The sequence below is a fragment of the Nymphaea colorata genome, chromosome 4 (genome assembly GCF_008831285.2).
Source record: "Nymphaea colorata isolate Beijing-Zhang1983 chromosome 4, ASM883128v2, whole genome shotgun sequence".
In the NCBI taxonomy this organism is placed as follows: Eukaryota; Viridiplantae; Streptophyta; class Magnoliopsida; order Nymphaeales; family Nymphaeaceae; genus Nymphaea; species Nymphaea colorata.
Genome location: NC_045141.1, coordinates 11,263,587 through 11,280,280, shown reverse-complemented (window position 1 = coordinate 11,280,280; position 16,694 = coordinate 11,263,587). Strand labels below are relative to the sequence as shown.

At 38.6% G+C, this 16,694-nt stretch overlaps 1 protein-coding gene across 1 annotated transcript in view; it reads left to right on the top strand.

The window, feature by feature from the left end:
• The window catches only part of LOC116253720 (transcription initiation factor TFIID subunit 5), a 43,707-nt gene that overhangs the window by 11,106 nt on the left and 15,907 nt on the right, over nt 1–16,694 (top strand). Inside the window, exons 8-12 of the mRNA XM_031628695.2 lie at nt 5,716–5,820; nt 13,180–13,331; nt 15,356–15,466; nt 15,558–15,627; nt 15,703–15,742. Of these exons, the coding sequence (XP_031484555.1) occupies nt 5,716–5,820; nt 13,180–13,331; nt 15,356–15,466; nt 15,558–15,627; nt 15,703–15,742 (478 nt within the window). The remainder of the gene's footprint in view (nt 1–5,715; nt 5,821–13,179; nt 13,332–15,355; nt 15,467–15,557; nt 15,628–15,702; nt 15,743–16,694) is intronic.

The following is a 16,694-nucleotide window of genomic DNA, read 5'->3' as shown; positions in this document are numbered from 1 at the left end:
GCATACTATTTGTATGCAAATATGCGTGCAAATAAAACTATACATTTGTATATAGTGCAATTTCTCTCTTTCGCTCTCAAAGATGATAAGAACATACATATTTATTTGTATTATTTTCTTAGTCACTAGCTCAAATTCTGTGTTATGATTTATTAGATGAGTGATAAACTCATAGCTTCATGAATTTATTCTTATGAACATTTTATATTTTATGCTTTCCCTATGTATCATTTTTCATTATGCTTTGTTAATTTGCCGCATATATATCACTTAATTTTTTTTAGGAAATTATATACTTGCACTTCCACCTGCACCAATGTAACCTAGGTCACATGGACAACTAAAACAGGGGTTATACCTGGTTATGCAGATTCGCTTCCTACATGGCATCTGACTCGGTCAATGCGAGTGAGGTGCTACTGACCGCACCCACTCACTTTTTCCTCTCATTTTACCCTCCTTATTTCTTCTCCATTTTCTTCCCCTAAACCATTATCTTCCACCCCCCACCCAATTGTCATCCCCTGCTCTAGGAGATGAGGAGCAAACAATAACTTCATAGCACATTTCAAAATCTAACGGTCACTAGGATAAAATTTTGAATTATATAACTGATAAAATAAGGTGGAAATAAGTGTAACAGCTACTTTCTACATGATATGCAGTGCATAATCAACAAAATGAATCTAACTTCTACTATCACATTGGGAACCCGGAGGCTGAAATATAATGATGCTTAGCTGCCTGCTCAGAAATTTCTTTCTCACTCAGCTGGAAAATAGAAATTACAAAGGATGACTCCTACTGACTCAGTGAACATCACACAATAAGCTGATAATCATTGAAAGCAAATACAAACTACAACAATTAAGAGATATTTTGACATACACAACTTTCAAGCATAATGAACCTTCTCATATCAATCTCTTAAGTTCGCTCCATCACCTCAAGAGAGACTTGCTCTCCACTTGAACTCCCACACTTGAAAGACTTGCTCCTTTGTGGAATCTTGCGACCAGTGACCATTTTTTTTTTTTTTTAAATAGAGGAGACTTGCTCCTCACCCCTTGCGGGCTATCATTGGTCACTGCCCTTTGGCAGCCCTCGCGGCCAGTCACGATAGAGACTTGCTGAAAAGTTTTTTAGAGTTCTCATATGAACAATTCTAAGATAGCTGCTTTCTTACCAAATCAACCTTTACAAATATAATGAGGTAAAACAACTTCAGATAGCTATGACATCTAAATTTCTATTTGTTTAGATAACTTAACAAATCGTGGTTAAGCAAGATGCCTATCGTGCTCCATCTGCTATACTCATCAATTTCATGCTTTGTACAACGAATAAATCAAACATAAAAATTCAGCTGTGCTGATAATCTGTTGCATATGTTCATGCATTATTAAACCAAATAAAAAGAACGTATGCTTTTAAAAAATTACACTACAAATCTGCTCACCCAACAATACAACCCTATTTAGTATGTTCTTCGGGCAATATGACAAAAAATCAGAGGCGTTGGCAAAATTCTGCATTCTCCTTGAAATACTGCTTCAACATCATTTGTAACATGAAATCTGACTTCTTTTCTGTTACAATCTACCATGGCATGATACCAAGCTAAACAATCCATGCCTACATGCCTACTCTCTCTCATGCCTACTCAATCTCTCTTGTGGTATGAGGGTCTAGTGCTAGTCATCCATCAAAGTGGACAACCTGGCCGCCCGTCCTTTAAAGCAGCGATGATCACAAGATCCTATTATATATATATAGGGTAGGTCAATGCGAACATGCTGGATAGTTGCCAGATAGCTAACATTTAAAAATTCATCGTTAAAAAGACATATCGTTGCTAAAGCCACCATAAGCCATCGTCGCACCATAAACTGTGGCTAATGCCAATTTATGAGCTGTTTTTAATGACACATTTTTAAATTTTAAGCATCCAGCAAACATCTAGCACATGACAACAGGGAATTCCCCTATAAGAAAATTGAATCAGCAGCCTACCTTTGTGACCGGTTGGTTTTTTTTTTTTTTCATGTTACTAAGTGTCTAAGTCATTGCAAAAGGTGCATTCGTCGCTAAAAGCCATTGCCAAGCAATTGGCCGTTGCAAATATACATTTTGCAATGGTTTTTAATGACATAAAATAAAAAAAAAACACCTTGCTACAGAGGTAGCCGGCTGATTTTAATTCCTCTCTCTCTCTCTATATATATATATAGATATATATATATAGATATAGATACTTGCTGCATCCAATTTTTTTTTAGAATGCCTCATCAGCACCCACATCCTGCATCTACGTGGCCTAGCGTATAACATAGAGCACATATAGCACAACTTTATTTATTCGTGCCTCATGGTGGGGCCACACTAATTTTTTTTTCCAACAGGTAAGCCCATGAGCTTCATGAAAAGTTTAATGAAATGCCTATAAGGAATTGGATGCTCTGGGGCTCCAGTACCGACAGTTTTCATTTTTGTTCAGGCAGCCTCTTGTGTCATTGCTTTAGTTCATATAGGGCCCTTTTCAGTTTATAGACATACTGTTTAGGATCCCCCTCTACATATCCAAGTGGCTGTCTCTTCTTTAATTTTAAGTATCTCACTTAAAAGGCAATTTAACCTTCCAGTTGGCCCAAATTTCACCCATAATGTTTAGTGCAAGTATTACCCGTATCAACAAGGGTTTCATCATAATTTTGTCCATACTCAATTCTCCAACTAGGTTATATTTTGTTTTGAATACCAATTTTGAGCTTATGAACCTTTTCTCGTTCGGTCTAGATAAAATTTTCCATGTTTGGGATTCATAGAATGCTTTCATTTCTTCATTCATTGCCTCTATCTGCATTTGAGATTATATGACTTGATGAAAAGTGATGCGTTCTTTTTAGCTTTTGAAACTGAGATAAAAATAGTTGGAAATCAAAAGAAAAATGATCATAACTGACCCATCTTTGAATGAGATGCCAATTTTTTTTTGACTTTATCACTGAAGGTTGACTTTGGGTAATTTCATCAGTAATGAGGATTGGTCTATTTTCTCTTCTTCTATGTAAGCCTGTCTTGAAAATTTATTAAGAGCTTCTGATGGCAGTGAATCTCTTTCTTCTGATTGAGGTGGATCACCTAAGACTTGTTCTTTCTCAAAGGTTTATCAACATGTACGTAATAAGCATATCCAGAAACATTTAGGAGATCATAATGAGGGTGCTCTCCAAAAAGGTGTGAATATGGGGATTTATTACTTGGATATACATGGGTAGGCGATTGGTAACATTCATGGCTGAACTGAGAGCTTCAGACCACAAGCCAGTAGGAACATTATTGTTAGATATCATGCTCATAGTGATTTCAGAAATATGCTGTTTGTTTCATTCAGCTAACTACTTCTGTTGCAGCCCTTGGTAATTTTGCTTTATTTTGAGTATAGCAATTTTCTTTGATGTAGCCTCTCCTGCTAGACAAGAAGCAAGTGGGAATAGGTTTTGGATTTTGATTTCTTGCATTAGGATTAGGTGTAGGTATAGGAAAAATTCCTCAACCACCTAAGGTCCTAAACCACTTATTCCTTGGCCTTTGCCCCCTTAAAAACTAGTTCCTCCTTGTAGATGCCCATAAGTTGTCTCAATAACAAGAACATCTTATGTCATTGTTTGTATGTCTTCAAAAAACCTTTGATTGTCATCTCATATTGCAGCAACTTCACACATAAATCTTCAAATATCGACAATACAAGCAAGCACAATCAGCATATGGTTAGGACATGATATTTTGGCCCCAAATTACTAAGAGTTTTCCACACTTTGTCTTTGTGATTCACTTCACATCCCATTACAGCTAGCTAATCAATAATTTTCTTCATTTTATTTAGATATTCCATAACTGACATGGAACCCTTTTCAACAATTAAAACTCACATTGGAGGTACAAAATCCTTGCTTTAGATGTCCGAGGATAGGTCTAGACTAGTTTGCTAATTGCTCCTTTGCTAATTGCTCCACAACTCCACTGCCACACAATTATTTGGTATTCCCACTAACACCTTTTTGGAAAAAGTAGAAGTAATATGTGCAATAAAAGTTTGATCTCTTTTTATCCAGGCAATAGTTCTGGATTTTGAACAGATTTGATGGTGACAACCCCTTTTTAACCTTCACGAGATAAATTCTGGTGGAACCGGGATTGATCCATCTAGATGTCCAGAGAGATCTTAGCTCCTAATGATTATCTGCCTCTTCCAAGTCAAGAAATGAGAACTGATACGTTTCTTAGTAGCATGTTGACTCAAATTTGAGAAAGACTAGTTTGAAGAAAGGAAAAACCAATTGTTGTGAGAGATATGAAGAATCTGAAAGACACAAATAAAAGGTCTCCATTGATCAAACAGTTCCAAAAAATAAAACAATGTGCAACCCTCATGAACAATTGATAAGATCTTTCCTCCTGTAGACTGCCTTTATTTTTGTCCTTTTCTCTGTGGCAGCAATGATCAGTTTTATGTACACAGACGTCTCATCAATGAAGAAAGTCAGTAATGATGCTTCTGATCCCTTTCACACTATAGTGAAAATTAATCAGGGGCTGGCTATTTGCCGGACTAGATTTTGATTATAGACCAAAAGGATGCGGAAAAGAGAATACACAACAAAAACAGTAACAACAAATCACTGATGGAGAAAAATATCAGTTAATATTCTGATGATACTTTGAAATTGCATGGGCAAAAAAAATCTGATTTTAATCTTTCATTTGGGTAATCAGATTCATGCAGACAGTTATAGCAAAGGAAAATACTGCATTTAAGATTCTGATTGAATAAACCAAATCTAGCTTTTATATTCAAGAGAAAGAAAAAGAGATGATTTGGAGAAATCAGACAGAAGAGAACAGAAGTAAGAGACCAAAATCATGTCAAGAGATGCAGAGGAAGATTGGCGTTGAATTAATTTAAAACAAGAAAAAGAATGTGGAGTGATTGGCGCCGAACATACTTGACAAAGAAGGGGACTTCTGGCCTGAGAGATTGGATATCTCTTTGGACATTCTTTGTGGAAGACAATCGGATAATCTCATTGGGCATTCTTTTTGGAATACAGTCACAGGTCCTCGCCTAATTGGTCCCCTGACCATGTTAGGGACTAGAGTCTATGAAAGCAGAGCTAAATCCTGCGTGAAGAAAGGAGATGATAGAGAGGGAAGGACAGCAGCAATCTGTCACAATCCACAACAAGATGCAAGGGACGGACCTAACCTTCAACACTATATGTTCTATTTAATACAAGAAACTAGTGACACGTTTACCCCTACAATAACTGATACTATACTATGCCACAATAGAAATAAAACAAGACAGGATTTTGCATAGACGTGGATCTGGATCTATTCATCTTTATTTCACTTGTATAAGCCACATAATGTATTTGTGGATGGTATTACCGTTTGTTGTTATGGTTTGTTTATCATTTAGGCGAGCATGGCGTGCACATATTTCTGTTCTATTCTCTATGTTTCAAACCAGTATTTAACTGTTTATGTTGCTTTGAGCTTTTTCGATGGTTTACTTTGCCATTTGATTTACCTAAGCATCCACAAATTTGTCTATATTTTTCAATCACTATATTTCTGAATCAAGTTTATATTTGTTTAATTACATCCAAATGTTTGTGGGGCTGAGTTTTACTCATCATATGCATTCTTCAGTTGCTTGAAGACTCTATAGAGGAACAATTAGAAAAGGCTGGTTTGGCAACTGATGTGGAAAAGACAGAAGGTGAATCCAAAGAAGGAGACTTAGAAGATAACAAGGTACGAACGGAAATTAGTTCTTGTTTTCTGGAGGATTCCTGTTATGTATATTTGTGCTTGTGTGCATATATATATATATATATTAGAGAGAGAGCGAGAGAGAATTATTCTATGGTGGATGTCACCAGTTTGAACCTGCTTATCATCTGCAGCCAAGCTTGTGATCTTGGCCACTGGAAATCTCGTTCATCTGATTAATTGTTCTTCACTTCTTTGTTATTTGACATTGTAGAAATACGAACAAGAAGAAGACGAAGAGAAACAATGATCACGATGTAACGTGGAAAACCCTCAACACGAGGGAGAAAAAACCACGAATGAGGAGGAGTTGGTGCCCACTAGCAGCCAGACTCTCTCTCTCTTAAGATTATCATTAACACTTAAGGATTAGGGTTACATGACTTAAGTAGAGCCCAAAACGGGCTACAAGGCGGGTCGGGTATGGATCCGGACCCGAAACCCACAATCTATCAACACTCCCCCTCAAGTTGGGCATACATATCAAACATGCCCAACTTGGATACATTCCTCTCAAATGAAGCTGAAGGAAGAGCTTTCGTCAGAACATCAGCAGTTTGGTCTTCAGACTTCATGTAAGGTAAGATCAACTCTTTCGCATCAATCCTTTCCCGAATGAAGTGACGATCAATTTCAACATGTTTTGTTTTGTCGTGAAGAACATGATTGTTGGCTAAGTTGATTGCAGACTTGTTATCACAATACATCTTCATAGGTCCTTCAATCTCTATTCCAATGTCAGTCAACAATATCTTCAACCATAATAACTCTGACAATCCCATAGCAACTGCCCTATATTCTGCCTCTGCACTGGATCTAGAGCAAACATCCTGTCTCTTGCTCCTCCATACAACAAGGTTTCCTCCCAAGTAGACACAGTACCCTGTAGTGGATCGTCTGGTATCACCACAACCTGCCCAATCCGCATCAGAATAGCCCTCGATTTCCACAGTCTCTTGTTTCACATACAGGAGTCCCTTACCAGGATTTTTCTTCAGGTAGCATAGCACTCTGTCCACAGCCTTCAGATGTGCATCGGTTGGCGCATGCATGAATTGGCTCAAAACATTCACCGCAAAGGTGATATCAGGTCTCGTGAGGGTAAGATAAATTAGCTTCCCAACCAAACGTTGATATCTTCCCTTGTCTTCTTCACAGAGAGGCTCTCCATCTCTAAGACTCAACTTGTGCCCAGTGTCAAAAGGGGTAGGAGTAGGTCTACATCCCAATTTACCAGTTTCTTCCAGCAGATCTAATGTATATTTCCTTTGGTTTAGTACAAGACCAGTACTAGACCTAGCAACCTCCATACCAAGAAAATACCTTAGTTTGCCAAGATCTTTGAGGTCGAATTCTGTAGCCAGTAACCCTTTTAGCTTGATAATCTCCTCCTCATCATCTCCAGTAACAATCATGTCATCTACGTAGACGAGCAGGAGAGTAACCTTGCTCTCCTTCTTCTTCACAAACAGAGTGTGATCTCCATTTCCTTGTTTGTATCCATGACGTATCATCACTCTTCTCAGTCGTTCAAACCACGCTCTGGGCGATTGTTTAAGGCCATACAATGCCTTTTTCAGCTTACAACACATTTCTGGTTCTTCATATCCTGGAGGCATATGCATATATACTTCTTCTTCGAGGTCACCATTGAGGAATGCATTCTTAACATCCAGTTGATACATCTTCCACTCCTTCATCACAGCTAGGGATATAACCACCCTCACAGTCTTCATTTTCGCAACAGGAGCAAAGGTTTCCAAGTAATCAATTCCATATTTCTGGCTAAACCCCTTGGCCACAAGTCGAGCTTTATATCTTTCAACACTCCCATCTGGTTTGTACTTGATGGTATACACCCATTTGGATCCAACTAGGTGAGCGGCTTCAGGAATCTTCACCACTTCCCATGTCAAGTTTCTTCTTAGGGCATCTATTTCTTCTTTCATTGCATCAGCCCACTTGGAGTCACTTTGAGCTTCAGCGACAGTCCTGGGAATCACAGCCAAAGAGAGAGTAGAAACAAAGCACTTGTAATCTTTCCCAAGTCTGGAATAAGAAACAAAATTACCAATGGGGTGTTGAGTACATGACCTGACACCCTTTCTCAGGGCAATGGGAAGATCGTCATTCTTCTTTTCAACCTCATCATGAGTCTCCACGGTCTCCTTGGTAGGACTTGGTTCATCCAGGGAAGGAGTGGCATTGGGATTGAAAGTAGATCTAGCATCACAAGTCATCACCTCTGTCCGAGTACCTCGTCTAGAGTAGAACTGTCCAAACAACTGAGGGCCTTCTTTCTCAATGCTATTGTCACCCCGTTCCTCCTTCTCAGGCACATCAACAGTCACTTCTGCTTTCTTGTAGTCCAAGAAATCTATAAACTGAAGTTCCTGTCTCTGAGAATACTCTTCCCTGCCCACAGACTGCTCCCCCTGAAGAGGATTCGCACCAAAGTAAGAGGCATGTTCCAAGAAGGTAACATCCCTCGTAACATAAGCTCGACCAGTAATAGGATCAATACATTTGTATCCTTTTTGCGTAGGGGAGTATCCAACAAAGACACCTTTGATAGACCTAGGATCAAGTTTCTTGACATTTGGACTGTGATCATGGATAAAACATACACAACCAAAAACACGAGGAGGAAGAGGAAATGGTGGACGACTGCCAGGAAGCAACGAGTGGGGAGTCCTACCATTCAAAACACGACTGGGCATGCGGTTAATAAGATAGGCACTAGTAAGAACTGCATCACCCCAATAGTGTTTAGGAAGATTTCTCTGAAACAAAAGAGCCCTAGTGACATTAAGAAGTTGACGATTTTTCCTTTCAGCTACCCCATTTTGAGGGGGGTGTAACTACAGGATGTCTCGTGAACAATCCCCCGTTGTCTAAGAAACTCCTCAACAGGCCGACACATGTACTCACGGGCATTATCAGACCTGAAAGTTTTAACATTCGCACCATACTGGGTATGCACAAGAAGAATAAATGTCTCGATGATTCGAGGAACCTCGCTGCGGTCTTTTAACAAGTATATAAATGTAGCACGAGAGAAATCATCAATGAAAGTGATAAAATACTGGAAACCTTGACGGGTATGAATGCCCGAAGGTCCCCATACATCAGAGTAAATCAGGGAAAAAGCTTCATTAGCACAACTAGAAGAAAGAGGGTAGGAAGCTCTCACATGTTTGGCAAACTGACAAACATCACAAGAAATTGAAGACACATCAAAGGAGGAACACAAGTCTGGAAACAAATGTTTCAAAATCCCAAAAGGTAAATGCCCAAAACGTTCATGCCAGTACATAAAAGACTGAAGACAATCTTCTCTTCTCTTAACTGTCTTGCGGATCGCTGTCAACAAAACAGTAGCCACACGTATGGGAAGACGATATAATCCATCAGAAGCTAAACCAATCCCAATCCTCTTCCCTGTCACCAAGTCCTGCAAAACACAACGATCGGCAGAGAATATAAGTTCACAATTCAATTCTTTAGTAAGTCTACTGACAGATAAGAGATTTAAAGGAAACTGGGGAACATGTAAAGCGCCCTGCACATGAAATTTGTCCAACAAGGACAGAGTGCCTTCGCCTGCCACACAGGTAGAGGAACCATCTGCAAGAGAAACACGTTCCCTTCCCGAGGACAACTTATACTCATGAAACAATTTTGGATTACCTGTCATGTGATGAGTAGCACCACTATCGACAATCCATTCCCCCACAGAAGAGTTACCTTGATTGCCAATAACTGCAAGAGCATGATTAGCTGTAGTTCCCTCTGAGGTCTCAGTCTTGTTGACATCGAGCCTGCCCAAATAAGCCCTTAGTTCACGAAGCTGGTCAGCAGAAATGGAGACTTTTTCTCCACTAGAGGCTTGCACCTCAGACACAGGCGTTCTCCCAGTCAAAGATCTCCCTTTGTTCCCCTTCTTTTCTGGATGAAGATCCCAACAATAATCCACAGTGTGACCTGTCTTCTTGCAGTGAGTGCACCGGCGAAGAGACCTAGATGGGCCGCCAGGACCACGACTCACGAGAGCAGATCTCTCGTTATAGGGCACAAGTTCCCTCTTCCCTTCTTTTGTAACAAGCCTTCTCTGTTCTTCCGCTTCAACACAGGAGTACACATCTTCAATACTGGACACCTCCCCTGAATTCAAAATCTGGCTTCGAACACCTTCAAACTCATCATTTAAACCTGCTAAAAATAGGAACACCCTGTTTTCCCATTCATGAGCAACATAGAGCGCCTGATCATGGGGACAATGCCAAGGAATATCAGAATGATAGTCAAGCTCTTCCCACTTGGCTTTCAAAGCCCCATAGTACTCTGCAACAGACGAGGTCCCTTGTCGAATGCCATAGACTGTCTTCATTACTTGGTAAGTACGAATTGCAGTCTTCTTTTGGCCATACATTTGCTCGAGGACCACCCACATGTCTCTAGCAATCTTCTTCCGAAGGATAAGGGGCTGAATATCGGCGAAAACAGAATTGACAATCCAAGTTTTCACTTGATTATCCTCAAGAAACCAAGTATGCCACACATCACTTGTTCTTGCTGGTTCGGGGTTGCTCCCATCAATATAGGCCATGCGACCACGGCCAGCAATCCCCATGGTCATAGCAGGCGACCACGAGAAATAATTATCCTTGGTGAGGCGAAGAGTGATGACCTGCATGGGAACATTCTCAGTTCTAAATGCCCCTATTTCAGTGGGATTGGTGTTGACGGTTGACGAGGAAGAGGCTGCCATAATCACAGACCAGTCTAGCTACAGGTGAAGCCCAGTAGGCAGCAAGGGCAGCAGGGAGCAACAGCACAATACAACACCAAAAAAGGCAGAGAGCAGGCAACGGACAAAACGGAGAACGCCTAAACCTCACCGACAGAAGAGACAGCAACAGAGAGGCAGCGCCGGAGAAAAAAAACGAAGCAGAACGACGCGGCGCTGGGTGGAAACAGACCGCCGGAACCAGGCAGAGCGGCGCACCGGCGGAAGCAGACCGCCGGAAAAAGACACGGCGGTGGGCGATGCGTCGGATGACAGAGAGGAACGCCGCTGGACAGAGCGTCGCTGGGCAGGCCGACGCTGGGCGGAAGCGACTGAACAGGAACGACGCTGATCAGGGCGTCGCTGGGCCGGTCGTCGCTAGGCGGAGACGGCGGAATCCTGAGCGGCGCTGGGCGGAGACTGCGGCGGGGCGACAGACGAAGCCCAGGCGTCGGGCACGGACGTCGGGCACGGGCGTCGGGCAAGGGCATCGGGCGAAGCTCGGGCACGAGCGTCTGGCACGGGCGATGAACAGTGTCGGGCGAGACGATGAACAGTGCCGGGCGAGTCAATGAACAGTGCCGGGCGAATCCTCCTCCAACAAGGGCAAAAGACAAACCATAAACGCCGGAACTTCACGGCTCTGATACCATGTAGAAATACGAACAAGAAGAAGACGAAGAGAAACAATGATCACGATGTAACGTGGAAAACCCTCAACACGAGGGAGAAAAAACCACGAATGAGGAGGAGTTGGTGCCCACTAGCAGCCAGACTCTCTCTCTCTTAAGATTATCATTAACACTTAAGGATTAGGGTTACATGACTTAAGTAGAGCCCAAAACGGGCTACAAGGCGGGTCGGGTATGGATCCGGACCCGAAACCCACAATCTATCAACAGACATTAAGGGTTTCTTTCTTGTATTGTCTAATTATTCGAAATTCTGATGAGAAGATGCATACTTCCATAATAGTTTAGCTAATGTCTTTTTTACATTTATAACTGTCTTTGCACAATACACGGGCCTTGTGCATTTTTAGCATCTGCATGCTATGTTAAAATCCATATTTAGAATACCTATTGTAACATCTTGTTGCCTCTTCTGTTCTGTATTTCATTCTCTGCATGTGTTGATGGTAACATAAGAATTTCTTCTACTTTTTCCTTACGCAAAAAGGAAAAGGAAAAGATTTTTGTAATGTCTAATCTACTTCATGTACAGGTTCCATTGTTCTTTTTCCTAGTTTCTCTACAGTCCCTATTATAGGAATTTCTCCTTAATTTGGGACTTTATGGATAAACGTGGAAAATATGTAATTGTTTGTTCATGGTTTGCAGAAAATGCATAAAGAAGCAAGAAAATGTAAAATTTTGGATGTGCAATTGTTTGTTCATGGTTTGCAGAAAATACATAAATAAACAATCTGGACTTATTACACCATAGAAACATAGAAACTGGACTAGTGGATTATCTCATCCAAGTGGCTATGTTGGTCCCTATCTTTATTAAGATGTGGCACAGTGTCTGCCAAAAGATAATTCTGTATATGTTGTTTCTCACCCGGTTGGGGCCTAAGTGGGTTGCCTAGGTGGACTGGAAAATAAGAATGAGTGGGAAGTGAAAATCAGCATAATTTTCAGCAATATTTTTGTTCAGAATATTGAGGAATAATCAAATTAAAAGAGAAAAACAACCCAGCCGTATATTCCACCAAGGTATGATAAACAGCTGTGTCAGACAGGTGCAGTGTGCGGGTGCTACATTTTCCAAGAAGACATGGGTGCAGGTGTGGCGAGCAATATTAAAACAGCCAGCTTCCTTTGTGGGCGGATGGTTGTTTTTTTTTTCAAAAAATTTTTTGTCGCTTAAAACCGTTGCAAAAGGTGCATTCTGTCATTAAAAAACCATGGCAAAGCAAGTCTGTTGCCACCTTTTGCAGTTGTTTTTAGTGGCACAAAATAAAAAAAACAGCCATTCGGCACAAAGATGGCCGGCTCTTTTCAATTCCTCTCTCTCTCTCTCTCTCTATAAAGCAAATTATCTACAAACAATGGAAATAGTAATAAAATTGTTCAGAATAATTAGAACTAGCAATTAATGATTAATAAACTATAATTTTATCAATAATTCAAAGAAAGAGAAAGCAATTTGTGCACCCGAGATGAGAAGCACCCAAGTTGCACCTGACAATCGGGTGCAGCAACCTTTTCTGAAGAGTCCTTGTTACTTAGATAACCATGCAGCCCATCTGCCTAGGATGCCCAGGTCTGCCTCTGAATCCAGATTTTGAGATGTAGGGATATCATTATCTCCAGAGAAAAATAAATAATGTTTGGTTGATGATTCTCTGTTGTAGTGGGTCTGTATTCCTACCCTCGTTTTTACTCTCCTCTTCATTGAAGCAGGAAGAAAAGAAAGAGGTTTTTTTCTTAAGATTATCATTTATCTTTCTTTTCCATTTTTTCTTGTATGACTGTTGCTTCAGGCTACTAGCTTTTTATTAACAATGATGAAGTAATGGCTTACATATCTTTCCATTTCTTACTCAGAAAAGGTCAGCAGAAGGAGGGAAGTCTGGAACTTTAGCCAAGAAAGTAAAGAAGGATAAGATCGTTGGTGCAACAGGAAAAAGTATCCGTTCTGAAGCAAGCACAGTCTCTGTAGCTCCTCGGGTGAAATCTGAACTTGCGTTGCCTGTGAGGTATGTGCTTGATTTCTTTTGTATATATGTGTGTGTGTGTAGAGCTAATGATAGCATTTCAACCTTTGAATTTTGAGGGAATCTTTTTCTTTTTGAAACAGGATGAAAAATTTCATCCTTTAAATGTCATTCGAAGAAGACGAGCTTTTTGATTTCGAAAACTCAACAACCAACCTTTGACACAGTACAACATCTGATTGGGGAATGAGGCAGAGGCCCAACAACCCACCTTTGATACAAGTACTTGGCCGTGAGCCCATGATAGATGTAGAAGGCAATAAAATTAAACTTGTTGACAACATAGTTGTAAATGTCATTTTTATCAAAATTATATTCCAGCCTATTTATCATGTAAGACCATAGTCTTTCATGATAAAGCCAAAAAGACCTTTTTTGCTAAATTAAGCTCTCTTAAAACATAATTTTGTTCGATTCCCTATTTCAATGTCAGAATTTGTTAATGAAATCATTGTTTCATTGTTTAGAATTCTTCTTTTGCATAAGTTACAAAAATATTTTAAAATTTCTCGCATAGAGTTTGTGTTCATTGTTTTATCCTTTTTTAAGATGAACTTTAACTCAATCTCAGTTTCTCTTAAAATATCTACTTCCAATTTATTAAAATTATATTGGAAACTCAAAGTTGGTGACTGGTACAAACTTCCAAATAGGACTCTTCTTCTTTACTGCAAACTCTAATTTCATTTTCGAATTACCAAAGCTATTTTGATGAATGATGCTTGTAGTTCATTATCAAAATCACGATACTTATGGGAGGAAAATTCAGGATCTCAGATCTCACACTTTCTCTTAAAAGTCGTTGTCTTCTAAATTTCGAAATTTAAGCAATTGAAATGGTTGAATTACTATGGTGTAATATCACAATTGTGTCCCCAATCCGTCACACTTAATGCTGTGTTCTTTAAAAAGATGCACTTAGTTTCACACAGCATGGAATTGGTAGTTGCCACCAACAGATTGGATTATATGGTTAACCTGACATGCAGCATAAAAGAGAGGTAACCATGTAAAAACTGAGCACTTGCATGCACAATGCATACAATCCCTTAAAGACATTAAAAAAAACAATACTTACAGTGTTAAACAAACATGATTGTTGAAGAGCTATGCTACTTTTACCTTCAAATCCAACCCTGTTTTTATTATATATGTATCTATGCATATATATATATATATATTCTTCAAAAAAGAGTGAAAACAAAGAAAGAGACAAAGTGAAAAACCTCAATTATTTGACAAAAGCCAACGTGAAAAGTATCATTTTTTTTTGCATTTCTTTCAAAAAATGTTTTTAATATATTTAAATATTTTGGTGGTTTCTTTAATATTTTAGTAACAGTTCTTTATTTTTGATGTTTTTTGTAAAAAAAATAATTAGAAAAGGAAAAGTAAAGAACATTTAAAACATGACTTGCGGTGAGAAACACTCAATAATGTCTTGATTTCATCACAATCACAAATATCCACATTTTCCACAAAAAAAGTGAAAACCTTGGAAAAGAAAATCTCATAGTAAGAATATCATGCTCTAGTCTCTGCACGTTGTTTCGATTTTTCAGAAGAAAATTATTATTATTATTTAATATTTTTTAATATTTTACTAATCATTTTAAGCTGGGACCAAGTTTTTTAGAAAATTTAGTTAGAGAATCGAATTTCCGCATTTTTAGTTTTTTCATTATGATATTTTTTTTCGAAAGATCAAACTTCTCATAGAAAATTCAAAATTTCATAACCTTTTCCATAATTTTTTTTATATTTTTAAATTTTCTGGACTCCCAAGAATTTGTCAAGAACTGCAAACTTCTCAAGTAATATGCAATAAGAGCCTTGCTCAAAAAAACTTGAACTGGTACTTGTTTTATATAGATATAATTGTAAGCATAGCAGTTGCACACTTGCACTACATGTATGTGTATTTTACATATGAGACATCTTAATTTTAATGATTAATGTTATTTACCAGTCAGAGTTGTCACCGCTGATAAATTGGCATGCAATAGGTCAACAGAGGTGGAGCAGGCATTGCTTGAGGACCTAAGGAACCGTGCAGCACTAGGAAGCTCTGCCCTTCCATCAGTTAGTTTTTATACGTTTATAAACACTCATAATAGGTAATTACTGTGAGCTTGTAGTCTTTTCATTTCAAATGTTTTCCTGGCTTAATGTTGCTGATTGCAACTCCCATCTCTAACTTTTTGGCAGTTTAAATTGTTCTACAATTTCCTCTGATGGATCACTAGTAGCTGGGGGCTTCTCTGATTCATCTTTGAAGGTACTTCAGCGTAATATATCATATGTTCACTTGCTCCATTTGTAATGTTTTTCTTTTTGGTTTTGTCCTTTATAGGTATGGGACATCTCAAAACAGGGTCAGCAAGTAAAATCGTGTAAGTGTTTTTCAATTTTTTTTTCTGGCGCTAATAAAAAATATGGAAGCTGTTGTGCTGATCTTTTCTTTTTTCCACTTGGAACATTTTCTTGTATCTGTTTTTTTTTTGCTATGTTTTGGTTTGGTTTAGATAAAATAGCTGCAAAAGCCTCTTTCATTTACCATGTTACATAGGTCTGAAATGCTGGTGCAACAAATATATATATACATATATATATATATATATATATATAATTTTATATTTATACCTATTTATATTAGTCATCCTTTTGGAAATTGAAGGAATGAGAGTCTAGACCAAAAAAAAAGGTTGGATGATATGGTATAATATGATGTAGATCATTTATCTTTGTCAAGCCACTACACTAATAAATTGTATCGTATCATGTTTTATGAAACTAATAAATTGTATCATATCATATGATATGACACAATTTTTAGGTGTCATCAATGCCAATATCATTAATGATAAGGCATCTTCATTTTCAGAATTTTCCTGGAGAAACATGATCCAGAAAACTGCTGTTTGTCATTCTTCATTCTCATTCTCTTTTCCTGGAGAAACATGATCCAGAAAACTGCTGTTTGTCATTCTTCATTCTCATTCTCTCAAGCTTTCCAAATTTCCAATCTGGTCTGCTGTTCTGCAGGATGTGCATGTGAGCATGTTCTTCTGGGATAAGGAACCAAGAGACAAGGGGGCACTAAGTTTTCAAGAATAAAATAATAAATGATTATTTACAAGAGATTTATGTTGTTAAATAATTGAACTTCATCATTATCAGGATCATGATCATATTTTTTTTTCCTCAACATCCAGATCTCGTTTGGCATATGAAAACCCTTCACTATCAACCTCTTTGTCTCCACTGAGGTTATTGTACTCTTTTGTCTTCGTCAATGATATTTATTTAATTTTTCAGCTCATTGGTTCAATATATCAAAGTATT